The sequence below is a fragment of the Strigops habroptila genome, chromosome 3 (genome assembly GCF_004027225.2).
Source record: "Strigops habroptila isolate Jane chromosome 3, bStrHab1.2.pri, whole genome shotgun sequence".
Classification (NCBI taxonomy): Eukaryota; Metazoa; Chordata; class Aves; order Psittaciformes; family Psittacidae; genus Strigops; species Strigops habroptila.
The window spans coordinates 50,187,254-50,209,983 of record NC_044279.2 but is presented as its reverse complement, the minus strand read 5'-3'; the positions used below and the strand labels follow the sequence as shown (position 1 = coordinate 50,209,983).

The window sequence follows — 22,730 nt, the reverse complement described above, 5'->3', positions numbered from 1 at the left end:
TTACACCCATGTATATTAATGTTATATTCAATTGATGTCACTAAATTGAACAGCATTTATTCTTTAAAGCAGAATCAAGTTCAATACCAGGATACAAATGTTTGCAGAATAGGATTTAGAATGTCAGTGGAGTTATAAGTATCTGATAAAAAATGAGGCTTTCACAACCTGTGGCTAGGAAATACATTAAAGAGAACAGAGTATTTCTAACTTCTAAAATAGACTGTATGGAAACCATAAAGTGATTAGTAAGGGAAAATGTGTAAAACTTTGTTCAATATTCTTTGGTGACCTGTTGTATGAGATGATATGAGTATTATTCTTACAAATGCATTAGGGCTGTCTTTCAAGTTTATCTTTCACTAATTATAGAGAGATCTAAGTCTACCAAGACTGAATTAATAACAGTTTCTTGAAAGTTCAGGTGATTCACTGTTTCCTTCTTAATCTAGTAGTCTTTCGATTGAAATAGATATGAATTCTTGGAAGCTCACGTTTCTAGTAATCACAAGAACATCACAGGATTAGTTAAAAATCTTTGGCTTGTTGTAGAATTTACAGCACGCAGAATTGTTTCTAGTTTTAGTTCCACGTATAGAAAATGAAGTGATTTAGAATACTGAACTAACTAAAGTGTATTCATTTGCTGTCTAACCCAGACCTTTAACCTGAGTTCAAGATTGTAACACTAGAATCAGTATTTTCTTGTTTCATTGCCCTGTATTCAGGAAGATACTGTATTTGAATGCTTTCCAATCCTTCCAAAACTATTTGCTATTTACTATTTACCACCCCTACTTCATAACCCATGATACCAGGAACTTTCCAAAACTTTTTTTCTACTTTTATCCACAGCTGCCTTTAGCTGAGGTTAAATTATTGATTGCAAATATGAATTTCCATTAAATGCTAATAATAGCACTTGTAAAGTTGTGAATTGTTCTGGTATCTATTTCTAAAGTGTATTTATTATTCATGACTTCATGCACAACTTTAGATAAATATTGTTTATGAGCTCTGCAATTTGGCTGTTTTTCGATTTGTGGGATGAGATGGACCATCTCAGTTACGTTGTGCTACTTCTGTTTTCTGGTAGGCTATTTGAAATGTTTTACAGAGCATAATTCCAAAGAATAAATTATCTTGTCAGTACACAAATCTCTCTATTTGCATATGAATGTGGAGTTAATGTAGAGACTAGCCATTCTTCTCAAATTTATGCAAGACAAAATCCATGTTCATGAAAATTTTCAAACATTGGATAGCAAGGAATGTAGTTGAACAGCTCTAGACCAGAATTTAAGAGAATAACTGCAAGTGTTGGTTTTGTATATTAAACCAGCTCTACTTTTGATCTTGTTTGTAGTATGGGAAATAATCATTATCTCACTAACTATATCTCACACAACATTAATGATGCTAGTGAACCAAGTCTGACAAGTACATTTTCAGCTAACCTGTACCTGTAGGGCCACTTGAGCTCTTCCTGAGATCCATTAGTCTTGACAAAGGAACGATGGAAGAAATGATGCCCGGAGTACAGTTTGCCAGTCTTGTCTGGAAAGTTATGTTTTTATCACTTCAATTTCTAAAACAAAGAACCGTGCAGGACTAAGTACAATTCCATGAGAGCTGTTTGTACTGTCTGTAGGCATCAGCCCAGATCTCTGAAGCAGGATCCTAGGCTCCATCTGTGGATAGGGGAGGCCAGATCAGAGTTCCTACTCCAGAGGTGGGAGAGTGAGAGTCGAGCAGTCAGCATGAGGGAGCTCACAGATAGGATGAACACGGTTTATATAACCTCATCCATATGCAAACAGTCCAGTGAGTTGCCAGAGCAGTGCCAGCATGCCACCCACTCAAGTAACGTCTTCATTATTCATTGAAAGGTGCTGCAGTTTTCTTTTGGTGTTGCAAGGACTGTGTTAGTAGAGGATAAATATTACAGAAGGTGGTTATAGAGTTTTTATGTAACAAAGCAAGTTTCTATTGAGAACCTTACTTTTTGTCAGGGACCAGAGAGGGACAGTTGTTCCCTAACAGCAGTGATCTGTGCCCTTACCCATGGGGTGCAGTCCCATGGGGTACCAGGAGGTTACCAGGTACTGGTAACATGCTTCACTGACCACCCCAGACAGGCCCCTAAGAGACGACTCAGGTCCGGGGTCCATTGAGAGAGCCTAGCCAGGAGTAAAAGGAGATGAGCTCAGTGATAAGAATGGAGAAAAGCTGTAAAATGGGCTCGTAGTCTATGCAGGAGGCAGGGCTGAAGACAGGACTGCAAAAAAGCCTGTATAGATGTCTCAGGGGTCCATCCGGGAGATGAACTACCTACAGTGTAGGTCCAGCATCCATCCAATAGTTAGGAACAGAGGCAGGCCCAGGGACTGGCACTGCTGCAGCATTGTTGGAGCAGGGACTGACAGCCCCAGGCTGATCTGAAATGGGGTCCTGTGCCATAGGCAGAGTAAGGGAGGCTGGCGAGATGCTGGGCATGGACAGCAAGGCCCACTGGTGCCCTCAGAACCCTGACACCTCTGGTTTTATTCATTATTATAATCTTGTCTTATCATATCAGTGAAATGTGTTGCATCTGATTTTATATTATTATTTTCTGAGATTTTGTATGTTCTAGGAAAGAAATAGGGGGAGGGGTAGTTCAGCATTACTTTTTATCAAAGAGCTTCAAGTTACCTTTCCTCCCATTTAAGCATACTTTCTCCAGTACATATTTAGAGTATCATCTTTACAACTAGCTGCTGGTTAACACTGAAGAGCCAATGAATGTAGCAGATATTGTCCTGTATCTAATCTATAAGAATGTTGAAGTTAAGTTAGGATTATCTCAAATACTTAAATCCAACCTAGTCTCTACTCTAGACAAGTCTCAGAGGGTAATTTAATCTCAGAGAAGTAATTTAATTTTGATTAATTTTTTTTTTTTTTTTTTTTTTTTTTTTTTTTTCCTGTTTTAAGAGACTTGAAAGAGGAAGTGGGAGAAAAGAATAAGTAAAAGGGAAAAGGCAGATGTGAAACAAAAGAACAGATTGTTGTGGCTCCAGGTGAAGGATGACAAATGATGATAACTTACAAGAGAATAAGTAGAAGTGAGATAAGAAGTGAAGAAAAGGAATTATAAAATGAAGGTAGAAAAAACAGGAAGGAGCGAAGGGAATTCACCGGATCAGCTGTTCAAAGGAGTTCACTCTAAAATCTGGTGCGTCGGGGGCAAGGGAGCCTTTGAGCTCAACTATGCAAAAGAAAACAGAAGGCAAAGGTCCAAACTGTCTTAAACTGCATCTGATTTGTAAAATGACTCCAGGAGAAATCCTTTACCTTCCATCATGAATACTTTCAAAATTCATACTTTCAAAGGTATGATAGTTTACTGTAGTGTCGGTCCAGACGTCTCGTTTCCACAGCTCTCCACAGAACCTTGCAGTAGTTACCAAATGTATGAAATTACTGTTGCCATTTATTTAATGGCTGTATTTAACTCCTTGAGATATCTCTGTGCAGTGAGTGTTCTTTCAAACTTTTTGTGAACAGCTTCTTCAAATATTTTTCTGTTACCCACTCCTGCTTGTTTGCTAGTCCAGTGTTGCTTAAGATTTGCTCAAATTCGAAATTACATATATTTGTTTTTATGTTGCCAGGAATTATAGCATAAAAATTTGGGGTCATATAGTATTTTTAGCAAGACTACATAATATGCCTTTTTTATAGGTATATACTTAGTATACTAGTTTTTAACAGTAGTCTAAATTTTACTGAGTTAAATAAAGTATTTTGATTGGTCATGATGTCATGTAAATTTTCAAGTTTGGGATTTTTTTTCCATGCAGATGAAAAGAGTGAAAATGATTACTCATAGGTGGTGAGTGTAGTGTTACTATTATCCTGTAAAAGTTCCTGAGGCAAGCACAGAAACTGCTCTAAGAAACTCCTTTTTTACAGAAAATGTTACTAAGTTTCACTGAAGCCAGAATACGGATGTACACATTTACCCCTTGGATGTGAATATGATTCCTGAAAAAATGACAGGCAACTGAAAGCTCTTCATCCTACCAAAGGAATTTGTATAAGGTAGAATAATTTCATAGTATAGTGTGATCCACCGAGATTTGCATTCGTACCACCTGCTCAACACTGCCTCCAGCAGTAGGAGCTCCTTCAGTGCTGAATTCTGATTGCATCTTAACTGTATCTTTCCTAAATGCAATACAAAGTGACAGTAACCTATTAGCCTTGTGTGGCATCCATAATGCAAAGAGACATTTCCTTCATTTCCCATAGAAAAGAGTTACAGAGGGAGGGTAGAAGACAAATCTAGCTCTCCCTGCAACTCTTTTTCTCCCAGCAACCCTTTTTCTCCCAGCATACTTCCATGAAAATCTCCCAGAAAAATCCATGAAGGTCTATTAAGCATAAAGACACTATTTCTCTTTCAGGAAGGCACTGAGCTACAAATTGCTAGATACTGGGAAAATGCTAGGGAAGGATCACTGCACATCCGTCTTATGCCTTCTTATACTAGCCACTGTGAATGAAGCTGGTGAATGGCTGAAGCTAGGTGAAGCTACATTAAGCTGTGGTGTGATCTAATGCATCTGATCCTGTGGTCTCACGGTGAAACATCCGTCTGTTCTTAACTAATTCTTGCAATACAGTAGGTTGCATCTAGTATTTCTGTACTGTAGGCCAGGGAAATCTTTGCTATTACAGTGCTATATAATATAGTTTGAATTTTCTGTTGTCTTTAACCATAAATTACCCCCCAAATTTATTCATTTAAAATACAAAATCAGAATCTCAAAAGACTAACTTTATCTCAAGAAATCTTGCTGCATGGTGATATATTGCCATAGATATTGCTCGGCACCATAGTAATGACAGTCTTGCATAGAACAAGGTGCCCTGAAACCTAGTCCAGTGGCTGTGCTCTTGATTCTTCTAGTAAGAACTGTCCCTTATTCACTGAACAGAATGGGTTCTGAAGGAGACTAAATCAAAGTTGCCAAAGCAATCGACTATATATGAAAAATACCCTAACTTTGAAGTGTCTGTGATAGATATATGTTTCATGATGGAGGGAAGCACTTTGACTGAGCTGTTCCTGGGTAAATAATACATCAAAAATCAGAAATACAAACTTGTAGAAAGGCCAGTGGGGTTCACAAACTGCAGTTCACTGTTGACAAATCATCTGTCAAGTAAAATGAATTGTCTTCACAGACTTTGTAGTTATAGTTATTATAGATACAGTTATTGTACTTGCATAGTGGTAATGTAGAGTGTTGTGGTTTAAGCCCAGCTGGTAACTCAGAACCACACAGCCTCTCACTCACTCCCTCCTTTCCTCCTCCAGGCAGGATGGGGAGGAAAATCGAAAGAATGTGAATTGAGATAAGAACAGTCCAGTAACTGAAGTACAATATAAAACTACTACTAATAATACTAATAATAATAATGATAAGGGAAGTAACAAGGGGAGAGAATCTAAACTAAAAAGGGAAGGGAAAAAAACCCAATAAACCAAGTGATGCACAATACAGTTAGTCACCACCCACCGACTGATACCCCAGCCTGACCCCAGCAGCGATCTGGGCCTTCTGGGTAACTCCCCCCACTTTATATACGGGCATGACATGCTGTGGTATGGAATACCCCTTTGGCTAGTTTGGGTCAGGTGTCCTGTCTCTGCTTCCTCCCGGCTTCTTGTGCCCTTCTCACTGGCAGAGCATGAGACTGAAAAGTCCTTGATAGGGTTAAGCACAACTTAACAACAACTATAACATTGGTGTGTTATCGGCGTTGTTCTCAGACTAAAGCTAAACACCAGCTACTAGGAAGGAGAAAAATAACTCTTACAGCTGAACGCAGGACACAGAGTTATAATAAATATTGATACAAAACTCAGAACACAACTGTGAGAATGACTTTCCTAGTCAATGAAGGTTGTTCCATTAGCTTGCATTAGCTGTGGTCTGAGAATTATTTTTGTGTGTTCTGGGCCCACACATAAGCAATAGAATGTAACCTTTAGATTATAGATACTAGATAGTGTTATTTAAATTCAAGCTGTTTCTATTGATTTTGGTTTGATTTTGTATATGCCGTGAAAATTGTCTCTAAAAGTACTTTAAGGCACATATTCAGCATCACCAAACATGATCATACAAAGTGGCATCATCATCCAAAGAGCTAGGCTGCTGACAGAAATAACAGATTTTATGTAAGGCATCCAGGTTTTTTCAGAAGTTTTATGTAAAAGATAATTTTTAAATTTAATCATTTTGAGTAGCCTAACAATATAACTGAATGCAGAAGATAAAGCAGAACCTTGCATACACTTCTTGGAAACTACTATACTTCTTCCTTAATAAACTTTCTTGAATTATATTGGTCTGCTAGATGTTAGACATAGTTTTTCTAATACAACATCCTGTTCCTAGCTATTCTTATCACCTCTCCAGGAATACATGTTTAGATTAGTTTATTCACTAGAATGTGCACTCATTCTAACTCTGCTGCACAAGTTCTGTCCCAGTGTTGAGATAACATTTTATCTGGCTGGAATCATAAATACAAAGAGGAAAATTATATTCCATTTAGTGCTGGACAAGGCTGAAAGCTTTAATTAAAGAAAAAAGTTTATGATACTTATTCTAGCATCAATTTCTTCAGCTCTGCTAAACTTGCTGCCAACGTACTTAAAAGATTCATTCTTTTCATATTGTGGCTATAGTCCTCCACTCAGAAATGTATTGGTCAGTAGCTACGAAAATTCTTCTGTGTTTGACTCCTTAACACCAGAAGCGTTTAGTAATGTTTGTCATGTATTGACCTACCTAAGAAAATGGTTTATAATTATTTGTTCATGGTGACTGAGGAACACCTCCTCTACAAAAAAAAAAACAACACTGCATTTCTTTCTTTTCCTCACTTGAAAACTAAATGAAGAAAAAATGAGAAAGAAAAATCCACATTATTAACAGTAGAGACAATAAAATAGAGATCTTAAATTCCTTTTCATTTAGAGCAAATCTGCCTTACAACATGTTTGAAATCATGTGCTCCTTGATGTCAGAGATTCAGTCATTTCCAAACCCCACAATAAAGATATTCTGAGTCTCACTGGGAATGACACATTTTGTAGAAATTACCGTATAGCATACCAGATGGCATTTTTCTCAGAGACATTACTTCTATGTGCTGCTTCTTTTGCCTTGGAGAAGCAAGAACCAAGTATTGCTATCCCTGACTTATTGAGTTTTCCCATGCAAGAATAGGTACATCTTTTTTTGATCGTGGTATTGGTATCACAGAAGGATTATCATCGGATTTATGTTGCTTGAAATCATAGGAAAGCATAGTAGTATGTGAATATGTTGCAGGTGAGAACATCTTATACAGCCTCCACAATGTTTTTCAATACCAGGACCAGCTTTAGGCATAGCCAAAGTAGGCACTGCCTGCGGCAGCACGCTGGTGGGGCTGACACTGAATCATAGACTAGTAAAATGAAGAGATAGCCTTTAGTCTCAAAACAAACAGTACCTGCTCCAGTTTCTACTTGAACTGGCTTCAGAAAAACTGTCCAAGCAGCCTCTCTAAGGTAAGTCTCCTGAACTGGCAAAGAACAAGGAGATCTAAGGAGCTGCATGTTCCCATGATGAAAGACTTTAATCTAATCTAATCTAAATTAACCTAATCTAAGGCTCTGTGCCTTCTTTTGCCTTTGCCTTACTACTACCTTTGGTAGAAGGAGGGAAAAAAAAAGTCTTGCAGATAACAGGATACTTTAGCAATGAGACAGTAGTCAAGGATGAGGACGAGGCAGCAAGCTGACTGTTTCTCCTTATTTTCTTTCCCCTTGCTGAGCAAGCTTATGTTGTCTTGATGAATTCAGACATGTAGTTATACTGGCAGAGGACAGAATTGGAGGGGACTATGCAGCGGAACCAGCAGTGCTACAATAATCCAGTGCTGGGGCCATGGAGATAGAGAGATGCAGTACTGACAGCTACATGAGGAAATGTGTCTGGAGAGCCACTCAAAAACTGAATTTTGCCTACACTGTTGCTAGGCATTGAGCCAAGCACTTTGCATCACTGGCAGCATAACTTCCATGCTGTTTATAGTAAAGTAAGGAAGAAGCAGTTTGACCATGAAACTGGTATATTGATTATTGGCTGTGTCTTATTGTAGGCAGAAACATTTTTGTTGGTGGGGAACACAAGATGCAGAGACATTTGTGTCTATGCATGTAGGGGAAATAAAGTGCCTATCATGCATAATTCTTTCAAAGACCGGGATTTTGCTTCATTGGGTTTCTTTCCAATATCAATTCTTCTGCTTATGGGGGAAAGAGGAAGACAAATTCAGGCATCTTTTTCAAAGAAATTCATGATTTCTCAGTCAACTAAGAAAAATTCAGTGAGGATTTAGTTCTCAATTTAAGATAATTTTGTTCTCAATTTGTTCTCTGAAGAGCTTGCCCAGCCTTTCAAATTTGCTTACTCAAGGGAAGTCCACTGTATTTCCTCACAATATAGCCTGCCCTCCTCCTTACAGCCTCGCTACCTACTGGACACAACCCTGAGGGGATTATGGTCTATCTGTGTACAAAGATATTGATTCACAGTGGAAAAAACTCTTAAAAATAGGCAAGATTTACAGACAGATGTGAACAAATGCATTTCTATCTCCATGAGACCCAGATTCCTATCAATTTGGTATAGCTACTTTCTCTAAAAAATGAATTATCCATTAATCCATTTGAAATACATTTTAGCTATTTGTGCACACTGTACTCTTACCAAAGATACATGGTCTATATTGCATATATTCACATGCTAATGTTATTAAATACTTGAGAAAACTCCTAAATGCTTCTTCAGCAACTACAAATTTACCTATGCCAGAGAAGCCTTCAGCATTTTTTTGATAGGCCTAATGAACCTTTCACATTTCATGTAATAATGTAGCAAATCAGTAAGAACTGGAGTAATGTAAGATCTCATACAGATCTTTCCAACCTCATGAAAGATCTTCTATGGCTCAACTAAAATTATTCCACAAAATCATTATGAACTTTAGAGATGTTCCACAAATCCAAGCAGCAATACCGGAGTGAAAGGTCACCTGGTTTTAGTTCAAACACTAGTCAGGTTGGAGTTGAAACTCTTTTAATATTGTTAATTTGAAATATCCAGCTAAGTTTAAAGTCTGTTCTGCGGCTGCTTAGGGAGCCTCTGCATATCGCTTGCAAAGACTTTGCATTATAACATGTCGGTCAGACTGTAGGTTTGGATTTCAGTGAAACAGTTCTGCCATGGTATCATCAATCCCAAATGATGTCCTTGACAGATATCTGTAATTTCCTTATGCCTGAATTAAATTCCCCTTAGAGATGATCATTGCTTGAGATTCAAGATGGACCCTGAATATATAAATTTTCTGCCTTTTTTTTCTAAGTCCTTTAATCCTGTTATGAAAAGCAAAAGTTTAGTAAACATTCCCCTTAGAACAAAGGTGTAAAATATTTCCATCCTTAGAGAAATTGTCTCAAAAATGGAGCATTGATGGAGAATATATCATGAGGTATTTGGCTTCTTGTGCAGAAAATGAACTTCACTTTCATTTTAAATTTTTTCCTATTACAGTTGACAAAATATACTTCCTCCCTAGAAATCATGCAAATCTTATGTCTGCCTGCTACCATTCACATTTTTGTATGAAAATTCTATAAACTTAAAATTTTATTTGGTAAGAATATTCTAATTATTCATTTGAAATGGTGACCTTTTCAATTGAATTATTATATGTTGGCTTGAAGGTTTTCTTGTTTCTTATAATATTTTATGGTTGAAGAAATCATGCAGATAATTTAATTACTTTGACTAAAATTGTTGTGCCGTTTATGTCTTTTGCTGTACTACAGGAGAGAAGCTGTGAAATGTATTCATTATCGATTCATTAAAGGGGTTTGCTATTATATAAGCAGAAAAGCAGACCACTACCTATCTTGTATTAAAAGGGGGAAGGGGAAGGCATAGTAAACCATGCCATAGGCTGTGATTTATGTATTGCATTTCTTAATGTCTTGTGAAACGTAAAAATCTACAACAAACAGATATGTAAAGTGTAACTGGTATGAAGATTCTATTCAGATTTAAGTGCTCTAGGTTGCTTTTGAGTCTCGCTATTTTCTGCATTTGTTTTGACTGCTCTCATCATTCAAGATTGACGCTTGGATGGGTGTGTAGGAGGAAGCAGCAGCAGCAGGCTTACAGCTTGCAGACAAAAAAAAAATCTGCCTTATCTGATGGCTATTATTGAAAATGCGAGGTGTAGCCTAGGCTGGGTAATGAAGGGGAGCGAGCGAGGGGGAGCAAGAAGCATGGAGCTGCATACTGATGAGTGTAGGAGTACTTGATAAAAAGAATTCTTGCTGCTGGCAGTGCATTGCTCATTGTGGAGTATTCCAACAATCACATATAACGGAGAACAGCTTCGCTGACAGCTTGATGTGCCTTTTTTTTTTTTTTTTTTTTCCTGCTCTATGACGTACTGGTCTGTAGTAAAGATTAATAACTAAGAAATGTAGAGCTAGGATCAGATCTTATGCTATATACTGCCCTGTAAACTATGTTTTACTTCTGACTTTTCTGCTTACTGAAAACATTAATCTGTCAAGCTGGCGGGCTCCTTTGATACCAACTTTTCCAGGAACACGATGTGGCAATGCCACCTCTCAGCCCAGGACTACCGCTATTATCCAGTGGATGGTTATTCATTGCTTAAACGCCTCCCTCTTCACCCTCCTACAGGACCCCGATGCCCTGTCCAGACAGTGGGACAATGGTTGGAAAATATTGGGCTACCTCAGTATGAAAACCACTTGCTGGCTAATGGATTTGACAATGTGCAATTTATGGTAAGAAATTGTCTGTGCATAGCTGTGTATATACACTGTAGCTGCCTTTTTTGTCTGTCTCTTATGTGGTCATAAAAACCTTAGAGTAATTCTGCATTGCACTAGGAAGATCTGTATAGTGTTTCACTTTTCTGTGTCTAGATAAATTAGTAATATATAGACTGTCCTTGTATAAACTTCCGAATTATACATGTTACAAAATATTCTAGCCAGAAATATGGTAAAAGAAAAACTGCATATTAAGGTTTTTTCTCCCCCTCATTAATTTTCAGATTAAAAAAGAAAAATGCACAGTTCTTTTAATCTATTGAAGGATTTTCACAGCATGTAAAAGCTGTAAACACCCCTAGCTGCAATACATAACATTATTACTTTTCTTTAAACATTACGATCATTGTAATAATAATAAAATAACATGCAATGCTATTCTTACATTGAGAGGTAGTTTGATAACAGAAAATTATTTAATGAAGTGTGCTGTCTATGCAAGTGATTCTGGATGTCTTAGTTAAATGTTTTTTCATCTTCAAAAATCAGGCTATGGGATTCACTTGTTGAAAGTTATGCTCTGTATGGAAAAGTAATGCATTCCTCTTAATAGCTCCATTTTCATGTTTTAACTCTAGACATTTATCAGGAACATATGAATGAAATCGAATTTGATGTACTTCAGTATATACAGTATTACCATGTGGTGTAAAGTAACAGAGACCTGTCATGCACAAACTTCCCATTGAAATGAATATTGACAGAAAAGAGAGAAGCTTACTTGTAAGGTTGTTACATAATGACTTTTCTACCTGCTTCAGTATTCCCATTACTTGAACCTCTTGCAAAAATCCTGACTCCATTTCTTATAAAGTATCAGATCTTAAAATATTATTAATCAGCCCTCTTTTAAGATATTTTTAGTAACCATGTATATCTTGGAGCAGTTCTAACACTGCATAACTTACACCTGGCATATAAGAAACAGAAGTGAAACAGCATGAATATTACAACTGTAAAATCATCGCGAGTTGTGTTTTTCTTATTAATTTCTTTGGCCAACATCATTATGTGCCTTTGGGTTACTGGTTAGAAAATTAAGGCACATATCTCTGCCATTTCCACATTATAGCAGCATAGAGGTTTCTGCCTATTTTTACATGGCTTCCATATGATCTTCTGCTTATATCAGTAAAAGTCAATAGAATCTTCACCTTTAAATAGTCTTGAAAACAAAGCTGCAAGGGTGTGCTGTCAGCACAGCAATGTAAAAAATAAAAAAGTCCAAGATGCGTTTCAAGCTGCAGTTTCCCAAATTGGAACTACAGATTCTTATATATGTTGTAGCATTAGTTACATAAGTAGATGATCATTTAGTCTTAAAAAGATTACAGAAGGAATTTGTTCACACGTCTGTAGGTGGCATAAGAAATGCAGAGGGGTACACCTACCACAGGTAAATGCTGAGCACCAGAGGAGCCAAATAAACAGCCCTGAAGGGCTTTCCAATTGTCTCCTGACTCTGGAGGAGCCTGAACCAGGTTCTGGGGGAATTGATAAGACTTTCATTTCCTATGCCTCTTATTAGCATACTTATGTAAACATACGAATTATATATGAGAATTTATTACTTAATACCCAGATCAAACTTTTCAGGTATCAGACAGATTTGGTTATGCCTGCATACATGTGTGTTAGCTAATGTTTTCTGGTCATTTTAATTTAAGCCTTTTCTGAAGTGTTTTGTTTTCAAAAATATATTGCAGGTAAAATACAGAATATTAATATTAGTTGGGGTAGTATACACATGTGATTGGAAGTTTAGACTCTTACATCCAATGAGTAAGTAAAAAGCTGGAAAATTGCCTAGTAATAAAAAGTTTATATTTTCAGTAATGTAATGATTCCTAATTTATTGATTTCATGCTGTTCATCATGCTGTTATATATTTCAAATTTTGTTTGTACCAGAATTTGAATAGTTCTCAGACTTTATTAGAAATAAAAATTATCAGAAAACATCAATTTGTTTTAAGAAGATTTTTCTGAATATAACAGTATTATGTAAGGAAAGCCTCTTCTGAAAATTTAAATAAGTGTTTTTTAAAAGTATTTTCCATTCTAACCAAAATTTTGAAAAGAAAATTAAACTTGGAAAGTATATAGGAAAATGAGAGAAGAAAGACCTGCTATGCTAGGAGAAAAATTAAAATTACTCCAAACTTAAATGTGTTGTAGTCTTCCTTAATATGAGAAAACTGCTTTACCTTTATTAAAGTGGTTTACATATTAAGTTATATTTTACAATCTTATTAAATTGTTTCAGATAGGTTAGCTACTTTGCGCTGAAGAACTCTAATACTTCAATGCAGTGAAAATCATTTAGACATATTTCTTCTATATTCTGTACCATATTCCTGCTTTTGTTTTTCTGGAAGCACATTCTGACCTGCATTTATTCATTCTGTTGCCTAAGCAACAACCATCACACTCCTATTAAGTATGATATAGTAGTATAGGTCTTACTAGACGTTCAGAACAGGAGAGGGAATATCACAATGTTATAATTAATGTCCATGGAATAATATACATATGAGAACAAATATATCCTATTTATACTACTCTCAAAGCAAAACACTATTAATTAAATTAGCATTCTAATGAAAAGGTGGTTTTCAGATAAAAAGAGTTCATGATTAGTCATTCATTAGATCATAGAAATTAACTCCTTGTGTTTAGTCCCCCTTGGGCATTAGGAAAGTTATTCACTAGACTGTGCTTTGAAATAGGATAGGAAGATTTGTTTGTTAACTGAAGTGTGTGGACTTTATAGCAAGAAACAGCCTGTTTCTTTAACTTTACAGTATGAATATTTTTGCATTGTTCATCAGTATATATGTTTTAAAAATATGTTCAAACACAGTATTAAAAAAGAAGTTGTGTTTTCACAAACTTCTTTATTTCTACACATATTTGCGCACATAGCAAGTGCAATTCCTACTTACTATTAGTGATGTGCAGGAATGACACTTACGTAACATTTAGTAGGCCCAAGACAGATTCAATCCTAAGACTTGGTTCATGTGTGCTTATAGGAGTAGAATCATACCTGAATACGTATATATAAGCAATCATTATTAACTGATAATTTGTTGTGTAATAGGCTACAGTGTCCTTCAAATGTAAAAATTTGTAGTGATCTTCTGCAGAGATATTCTATATTTGAAGATGCAGATGATATTGCAGTTTCGTAATATGAAGGCTGTTTTGCAGTCAAATTAGTTCTAAAGCACAAGAAACAATTAGATCAGTCATAAATTGCAGTACATAAGCTAGATATAAAAAATAAGGAAACTAATGAATCAGTGAACATGTTTTTGATGCGTAGGTCCCTTGGATATGTCTGGGACAAGGTATAATCTTTATGCAGACTCTCTGGCATACATAACTTAGTATGCTGAGAAAAGAAGTTAAATTGCAGAGAAACAGATGAAAATATATAAGTGTGTGAGGTTGCTAGATACTTGCATGCAGCTCTATACAACTCTGGAGCTTCATCAAAGACTCCATTCTGGATTCACAGAGATAAAAGCAGTTCAATTAGATCACTGCCCAGTGGGGACTGGTTCTGATTAAGGACAGCATATTTATAGGTTGTTCTAATAGTTTAAGATATTCTGAAATGTTATCACTTGTTTAATATTGCAATTTAATGAAGATAATATCTCTTTAAAAGATTTATAAAACCCTGTATGAGAGAAATAGGGACCAGGCAACCCAAATGACCTAACAGAAAAAATATGAAGCATTTTATTATAATTTTTGACATTCCAAAATGTTGTTCACTAATAACAGTTAATAACCTGAATTGGCATAAGACTCTAGACTTGCATGGCTGCTGTGAACTTACAGACATGCACCTGTACTCCTTCAAGTATTTAAATGGCTTATATTGCCTGACAATCTAAGTGTTGCCTAAGTATTTTTCTAAATTCTATTTTTTTTTCACTGTTGGGAAACTGAGGCATAGAGTGACTGCAGGGTGGAATTTAAAGCTGCTTATTCATTTGAGATAAAGGGCACTAGTTCTTAAAATATCTACTAACCTAGTGTTTAACAGATGAATTAGTTGCTTAAACGTAGGTATCTAGTACCAATTGAGATACTGGATACTGGAGTACCAATTGGATAGGGAATCCAGAAGATCCGGACAGGGCTGACAGATATTAATGAGGACAAGAGACAGCCAGACACTTCATGATCAGCAGCTGGAGTCCAGGTGGCATACCGCTGAGCATCTCAGATGGCTCTAGAGTCCTGATGCTTGTGCAGCTGAAATGAATCTTAAATGTTGTAGGTCACACAGAGCTTGAGAATATAGATGTCTTGAGTTTCCACCTAGTGTCTTAGTTGCATATGCATTTCTTATCCTTCTAATAATTTTCTGTATTTGTATTCATCCTGTGAACTGACCTGCATAAGTGTTTACCTGGTTTCACAGTGCTAGACATGGCTACCCTTCTCCCGTTCTCCTTAGCTGCCTGTTTTGGATTAGTTTAAGTTTTGACTTTTCTTTCTCCTTTCCTCTCTCTTTGTTTCTTTCTTTGTTTCTTTCAATTCATTTTTCACTAGGTCTGGAGGTTTATGAAACAACTGAAGTTTATCTGGAGACTATCCTTCCTCAGTGTCATTCCTGGGATTTGCTGTTCTGGAATCTCAGTAATTCTTCTTGCCTTTATCGGTCCTGGAAGGATCTTAAACTCTGTCTCAAATATAAAGGACAGAGCAATTTATTTCTGTATAGAGAAATGCACCTGAAGGAATTTCTCCATGTGCATTGGCTTCAAGTCCTGCAGTTGTGGACACCACCAGAGCTTTTATCCAAAAATACTGGTGCAGCGAGGTGATTTGGACATTAGATGAAAGCTTGAAAGAGCAAGTCAGTCTGCCAAGACCTTTCTTAAATTAACCATGCTGCAGATGATGAAAAACGAGGCCAACGATTTGACAAGGGTTTCTAGTCTGTAGTGACCTTAGTGACTTCAGAAGCCAACACCTAATATGCTTAGAGTAGATCAACCTTTGCAACATCCAGGCTTTGATGCTCTCCAGGTCCATAATGACTACTGCAGAGATTCATCAGGCACACATGCATCGTCTGAAGTGTAAGATTTTAGAGCACTGTCTGTGTGTAGTTTACCCAGAATTAGAACAGTTTACACAACCTTAAACTGGCTGCGAGTAATATTGCTGCAAGGCATATTTTTAGCAGTGTAGAAGGAATACAGGTCCCACTGATGCTGGAATAAACTGTGGTTTAAGATTTTTTGTACATCAAGTAAAAATCTTAGAATATATGCCTGGAACTGTGAGTTTCAACCCCCATATCTGGACATCACTTGCCAAACCCCCAGTACTTGCTCGTAGTTTCATTGGCAGATGTACAGAACTTGACACTAAAACTGTGGAACTCCTCTCAGTGCCTGTTGCAGCCATGGCTTTTTCCCTGAGCAAAGTGGCTCTTGTCACTCTTTGTCACTCTTCTGAGTCTTCCCCTCTTCACCTCAGTAAGCCTTTGCAGCTCCTGAGCAGGCCAACTCTTGCCTTAGTCCAACCTGTTGGCAGAACATAGAGTGGGGCAGAATTAAAAGTTTAAATGTGTACCAAGTCCAGCTAGATCTTCAGGACTCATTCCAGTTGTCCACGTATTGGAATCACTTTGATATGTCTGAGACATTCTGTGTAGGCCTAGAATATAGCACACAAGATCTACAAAAACCCATACCCATCTGGAGCTTTAGTTGGGTTCCAGGCAATGTACAATTGCACATCTCAAATGACTAAATTAGTATCTGTGGGCAACTAGGTGAAGCACCTTATCAAGCCGTTAAAAGCCAATGAAGCATAGGATGCAATTGAACTGACTGGCGAAGTAACTATTAGGATACCTATTTTAGGGTAAATTAAAGTAGATCCATTTTTTCAGCTGAATCACTGTCTAGGCTGTATTGATTTTTTTACTAGGTCTCCTTAAGCTCTCATTGTAGACACAAAAATTTTGATGGCTCAATTTGGGCTAGAATCCATCCAGGGTTCACCAAAAGGAAGCACAAAGTATTTTTATTAAAGCCTTTTCTCCTCCCTCAGAATATTCAGCCCTGAGGCTTCAGGATCTTCTTTCTCATCCTAGTGAGGATTCTTAGTATAAAATCTGCAAATAAGAGCTCAGGTGGGTGCCAGAGATGGAAGATCGTGCATGTCATCCTGCAACAGAAGCAGGTCTAACAAATTAATCCCATTCCTCATTGCTCCAGTTATGCTTCTGTCATGGTGTTCCTCAAGCTGATTAAAAGACAGAAGGGCTCATTAATGTACTCCTCAATATCACATGTGTAAATACTAGCTTGCACTGTCTTTCTGTCTTGAGGTCTCAGACCATTCTTCATCATCCTGTGTGAGTGCATGCAGATCTGGAGAGGCAGTGCTGATTCCCCAGTGGAATGGGATTTTAGAAGAATCTGCTTCATGTTTATATATCTATATATAGAATCATAGAATCATAGAATCAACTAGGTTGGAAAAGACCTTTAAGATCATCAAGTCCAGCTATTATGCCAGGACAGCCAAGACCACCACTATATATATATAAGTAATATAATATAATGTGTAGGGTGTGATAAACACAGGCATTGCAGGCTGGTGACTGATCCTGCACTTGACAAAGAAATTTTAATGAAAAATTTTGACAGTAAATGATTGCTCAACAAAGGAAAGAAAAACAAGACAGAATTTTTGTGTATTTCATTGAATAGACTCATAAGGAACCCATCTCCAAATGAACTGTTGACTTCCTTAAGACATCCCCGGTGTGGTGGATTCCTTGAGAGTCAGAGGGAGTATGTATTAGTCTAAACCTGTCTCACCAGTTGTATACTGAAGGTATAATCAGGGATGGATCCATCTGCCTGTCTGCTAGGTTCTGCTAAGTTAGCCTTTAGGTGAGGGTTTCTCTAGTTCTTCTGCAATATTTGGCCATCTCTATTTAAATGTTTCATACAAGGTTGTACATACAAGGCACACAGACAGGACTTCCAGGCTGTACACTTGGTAGATAATCCAAGTGCCAGCATATGCAGTGGAATGTCCTTCCACTCACCTCTGCCATTCAGGTTAGTGACATCTAGTGTATATGGGTCTCTTTGGCAAGCTCACTCTGCAGTAGTCTGAGAGGAAGAGCTTGCCCAATGTACATATCAAAGTGTTGGGCTCAGTCTTACCCTCACTAAGAACAGAAGGCCATATCCAGATGTTGTAAGCCATTGCATATTCAGTCATCACTAAATTTCGTGGTACATATCTGTGAGTATGGTATTTGAGGACTGGAATTAGTCCCATCTGTTCTACAAATATGTTAAATGTTAATGTTCAATGTTGTGCTTGACCTAAAAGCCTGCTTAGCTCTCAGAAAATCTAACAATATGTAAAGGTCATTAAAAATCACAGAAAGTTTAAAGGTTGAGAGGCAAAAAGTATGAATGTTTTTACTCCTCAAAGTGAAAAACTGAAGATTCAAAGGACAATCAATTGATAATTCTATTTACATTGTAGGTAAATAATGGAAAGCTTTGCAATGGAAGGCAATGGTAGACTTAAAACTAGCGGCCTGTATGTAATAGAAGGTTGCAGGTTATTCTTAGTTATTTCATATGGGAATACTTCTTAATAATAATAAAAAAAATATAATAAAAGGATTTTAAAAAGAACACAGTATACAGTTGTTTATATTACTGTTCTAGAACAACATTGTCTGACAAGAAGCAATTAAATGAAATCTGGTAAATTAATCTCAAACAATGACAGACTTCGCTGACTAAGTTAAAGACGTTTGAAGGGCAAAGCAGTACAGGGGAGCTTGATTACAGATAATTACATTGTGGGATTCTGAAGGAGTTATCAGGTAAAAATTGTGGGTACTAACAGATAACTGCAAATAAACATAAGATTCTTGAACGTGTTATCTTTTATGAAGGAAGACTGGATGATGTAAGAAAAACTTGGGTAGATATATGAAAAAGTATTAATGCAGATTTAAAAAAACCGAAAAAAGTTAACATAAAGAGAGAATGCATCATGAAAGAATACATAAATAAGCAAAATACAGGCAGGAAAAAAATTTGAGAGAAAATGACATTTCATCAACTATGTGAGTAGAATACACTTAGGAAAGATTTTATCAATATGCTGTAGCTAAAAGGGATATTAAGAAAGTTATGACCACTGCTAGAAGTCAGAGAAAACTCATTTTAGTTTTAGCACAAAGAACAAAGTACAAGAATTAGTGAAATGCAGTGTTAAATGAAGGCCACTGAGATATTGGGAGGGGGGTGGGGGTGGGGGTGGAGAGAGAGTGAGCGCACTATCATGCTGCAAGCAGATAAAAGAGTACTTGGTTAATTACAGTATCTGAATCATCTAGGTTAGGTGATGTTTGATGAAGAGTCTTCAGAAACTGAAAAGGAAATATGAGATATTTTAGCAATCATCTTTGAGAACTGCTGGAGAATGAATGAATCATTAGAAGACAAACAAAATACAAATGTACTACCAATATATATTTCTGATCACAGGATTGATTCTCAGCATAGCTTTCCAGTGTCCTGACCAGCCTTTCACCTTACAACTGATGTCTTACTCAAAAAGGAAATGGATGGTGTTGCTGGTAGCAACAGGTAGTTACTGTCACCAGTACGAGTCTGGTGGGGAGAAGATGGGGGAGTGAACATAATGTCACAATGGGATGTAATGGGAAGAGAATAAAGCTAAATGAAGTAACTGCAGTTCAGTATTTAAGAAAAACCAGTACAGAAACAGATGTATTATACAATAGGTTGTGCCTCTCATCACATAGATGAGAAGCTTTCCTTCCATCAAAAGCAATTAAAATTTCAACAAGGGAGACAAGCTGGTAAAACTACAGCTACCTTTTAATACCAGAACTGCCATGCAAGTAAGCCATTTCTAGTGCAGAATGTCTGACTGCCTCTGAATTTCCTCAGCACCTAAACTTTCCTTCTGTTTAGAGATCTTATTTCCTACATGTTGGTGGAAAAGTTTCCTTCTCCCACACACCATGCCAATACATTTTTGTCGTACCAACACCCCAGCATCAGTTTTAACCTTTATAATAATAAAAGCTATGAAATCTATGAAGCTTCTATCCGTATGCTGTCCATTCTGCTTGCCCATCACAACATGCTGTCCTTTCTGCCTATTCACATGCACACTGGCACACACATGTGCGCACAAACATACACAAATTACACAAAAAAGAAATTCATCAGGATGCTCAGAAATAAAGAATTGGAGAGTTACAGTACCTGCCTAACCTCAATTCATCCCTCACATTCATATGCCTTATGATACAGTCTTTAATCGCAGGTTTCTCTACTAATTTTTTCCCTCCAAATCCTTCCTCATTCAATGTACTGAGATCTGAGTATGTGCAAGCACATATTTCAAAGAACTAGCAGTTAAAAATAAAACTTTATTTTTCTAAAGTTACATTGCTTGATGGTTTTACAACCTTAGCCCAATGGTTATTTAAAACAATTATGAGACCTCTAAGCTCTTCTCATTCAGCAGTGATTCACATTTGTCTAGTATTGTTAATATGGAGTATTAGAATTGTCTTGTCACTCTAAAGTACTTATACATCCAAACAAGCTTCTTGTTTGCATTTGGATTTTAGAAACTGGGTTATAAAGAGTTAGAAAAGATAAAAGAATAAAACTTCAGATGATAACTTTAGATAATTAAAAATGAATATATTCAGTTAGAAACACTTTTCTCATAATTTTTCAGAAGCTGAGCACTGTGCATCAGAGGTCACCTGCAAAAACTTTGCCCAAGTGTTTTACATGGATCTAAGCACAGATTCAGTTCTAAGAAAGTTTGATGTTCTTGACTTTCAATGGGAAATAAAAAAGATACATTCTTCAACTACTGAAAGCAAGATAAAGGCCCAATGCAGGCAAAATAAACTGCCTTGTCTTAACTATGATTTTATTCCAAATAAGAATAACTAATTGAATTAACATAAGCTTTTATTAATTGTAAATACAGTGTCACACAATGAGTTTCACACCTGGTCTCTAGTCTTGTTCCTAGTCTGCTCCTGACTGAAATATATTTTCAGGAAAACAAATAATAAAAATACTACTTTACTCCCCGAACAATTAACTTCTGTAGACTTCAAAACACTACATTAAACATTTCAAACATTTTATTCACTATGGAACGTATTATATTCTGTATCTTTTGCTGCCCCTCATTGAGCTCCAATTATTGTGCATATGGGATAAAATCTCCATGCAACAATACACTGTATTTGTTTTAGGCTGGTTAGTAGTGATGAAATTGAGGGTATATACACTTATTGTACATAGAATGCATGACTTAGCTGAAATCTCATGCTTCAGATGTTTATTAGTATTATATTATGCAGTGTTTTATTGAATTAGTTGAAACCGAATTATTTAATAACTTTGCTGGTGGGAACAGCAATAGGTTAAATTTGTGAGATGCACCATCCCAGCTCTAGTTTGTGTTGAAAGTCTTTGACTTTGTAATAATTCTTTGAATTTTTTTTTGATCCAAAGACTAGATCTAGGTGAAAGTTCTGAAATATGAAAGCAAAAGTGTTTGCTCAGGTGGCAGATGTGGAGTGATAAGGTTACTGTGGATAAAAGTGCTAACAGTCAGTTTAAATATTAAAAACTGTAATCCCATGAATAAAAGTATGCTGGATAAACACCTATCAAATGACCTTTCCAGTATAAATCCTAAACAGTATTTTCTCTGACTGCCTGTTTAGCAGCCATGAATTGGTAAAGAGTGGCCCTCTGTGCACAACCCCCCTTTGCAATTAGGAAGAGGGTTGGAAAAATCTGCATCTTATTCACTGGAATCTTGCAGCTCATGATAAAAACAAACACATGTGCAGCTGGTTACAGCTCTTAAAATCTCAGAAATCATTGATAGATTCAGTAGTCACTCTATTTGACAGCTTTTACAGTGCTTCAGGTCTGATCTCTCCAAACAGCTCCCCTTTTAATCACATAGCCCAATTCTTGAAGTAAGTTAAGATGGCGTTTATAAAGTAATAATAGTTCTTAGCTGCTATACTGCATTAGGATAAAAGATTGCACAATACTGAGTTAGTTTTTAGCCTTGATCTATTTTTAAATATAGTATGAATATTATAGCTCTGTTAGCTTCTCTGAAATCCCTAGGCATCCCTCTTGTTGCCAGAAAGGAATTATATATTGACAATGCAAGTTATTTTATTTCATTTTCCATCTCTCTTGGAATTTGGAAATATGTCTATTCTGTCCATGAACTTTTTATTTCCTGATGTTCTGATTTTTTAAGTGCTTGTTTTATTGCCTGTGGAAATAGTAGATCTTCACTTTCTGTCTAGAAAAATAACTTCATGCAGAAAGAGTGGAATATTATGCCAAAGAACCCAGGTACAGACAAATCTTTGGTTCCCTGTAACATCAGGCTTTTTGTCAGCAGATTCTGCTGTTCCTGCTTGCATTGTTTGATTTCTCTGTCTCTTAGCTCTTCTATGTATATAATAGCATTTTGCTTTATATATGTATATGTTTAAAATGCATGCTGATTTCCTTCCTTCTTGAACAATAAAAAATGGAGACCTGGGGGAAAAGAAAATAAACATTTGCTATCATGTGCAGAAGAAGCCTGGTCTATGGAGAATGCATAGGACAATATGTCTAAGG

The 22,730-nt window shown here is 36.6% G+C and overlaps 1 protein-coding gene across 5 annotated transcripts in view; it reads left to right on the top strand.

Annotated features, from left to right (window-relative positions):
• The window catches only part of ANKS1B (ankyrin repeat and sterile alpha motif domain containing 1B), a 444,013-nt gene that overhangs the window by 235,306 nt on the left and 185,977 nt on the right, over positions 1 to 22,730 (top strand). For all 5 annotated transcript variants that reach the window (XM_030479097.1, XM_030479093.1, XM_030479096.1 and 2 more), the window contains one exon: positions 10,836 to 10,942. In XM_030479097.1, coding sequence (XP_030334957.1) covers positions 10,836 to 10,942 — 107 coding nt within the window. The remainder of the gene's footprint in view (positions 1 to 10,835; positions 10,943 to 22,730) is intronic.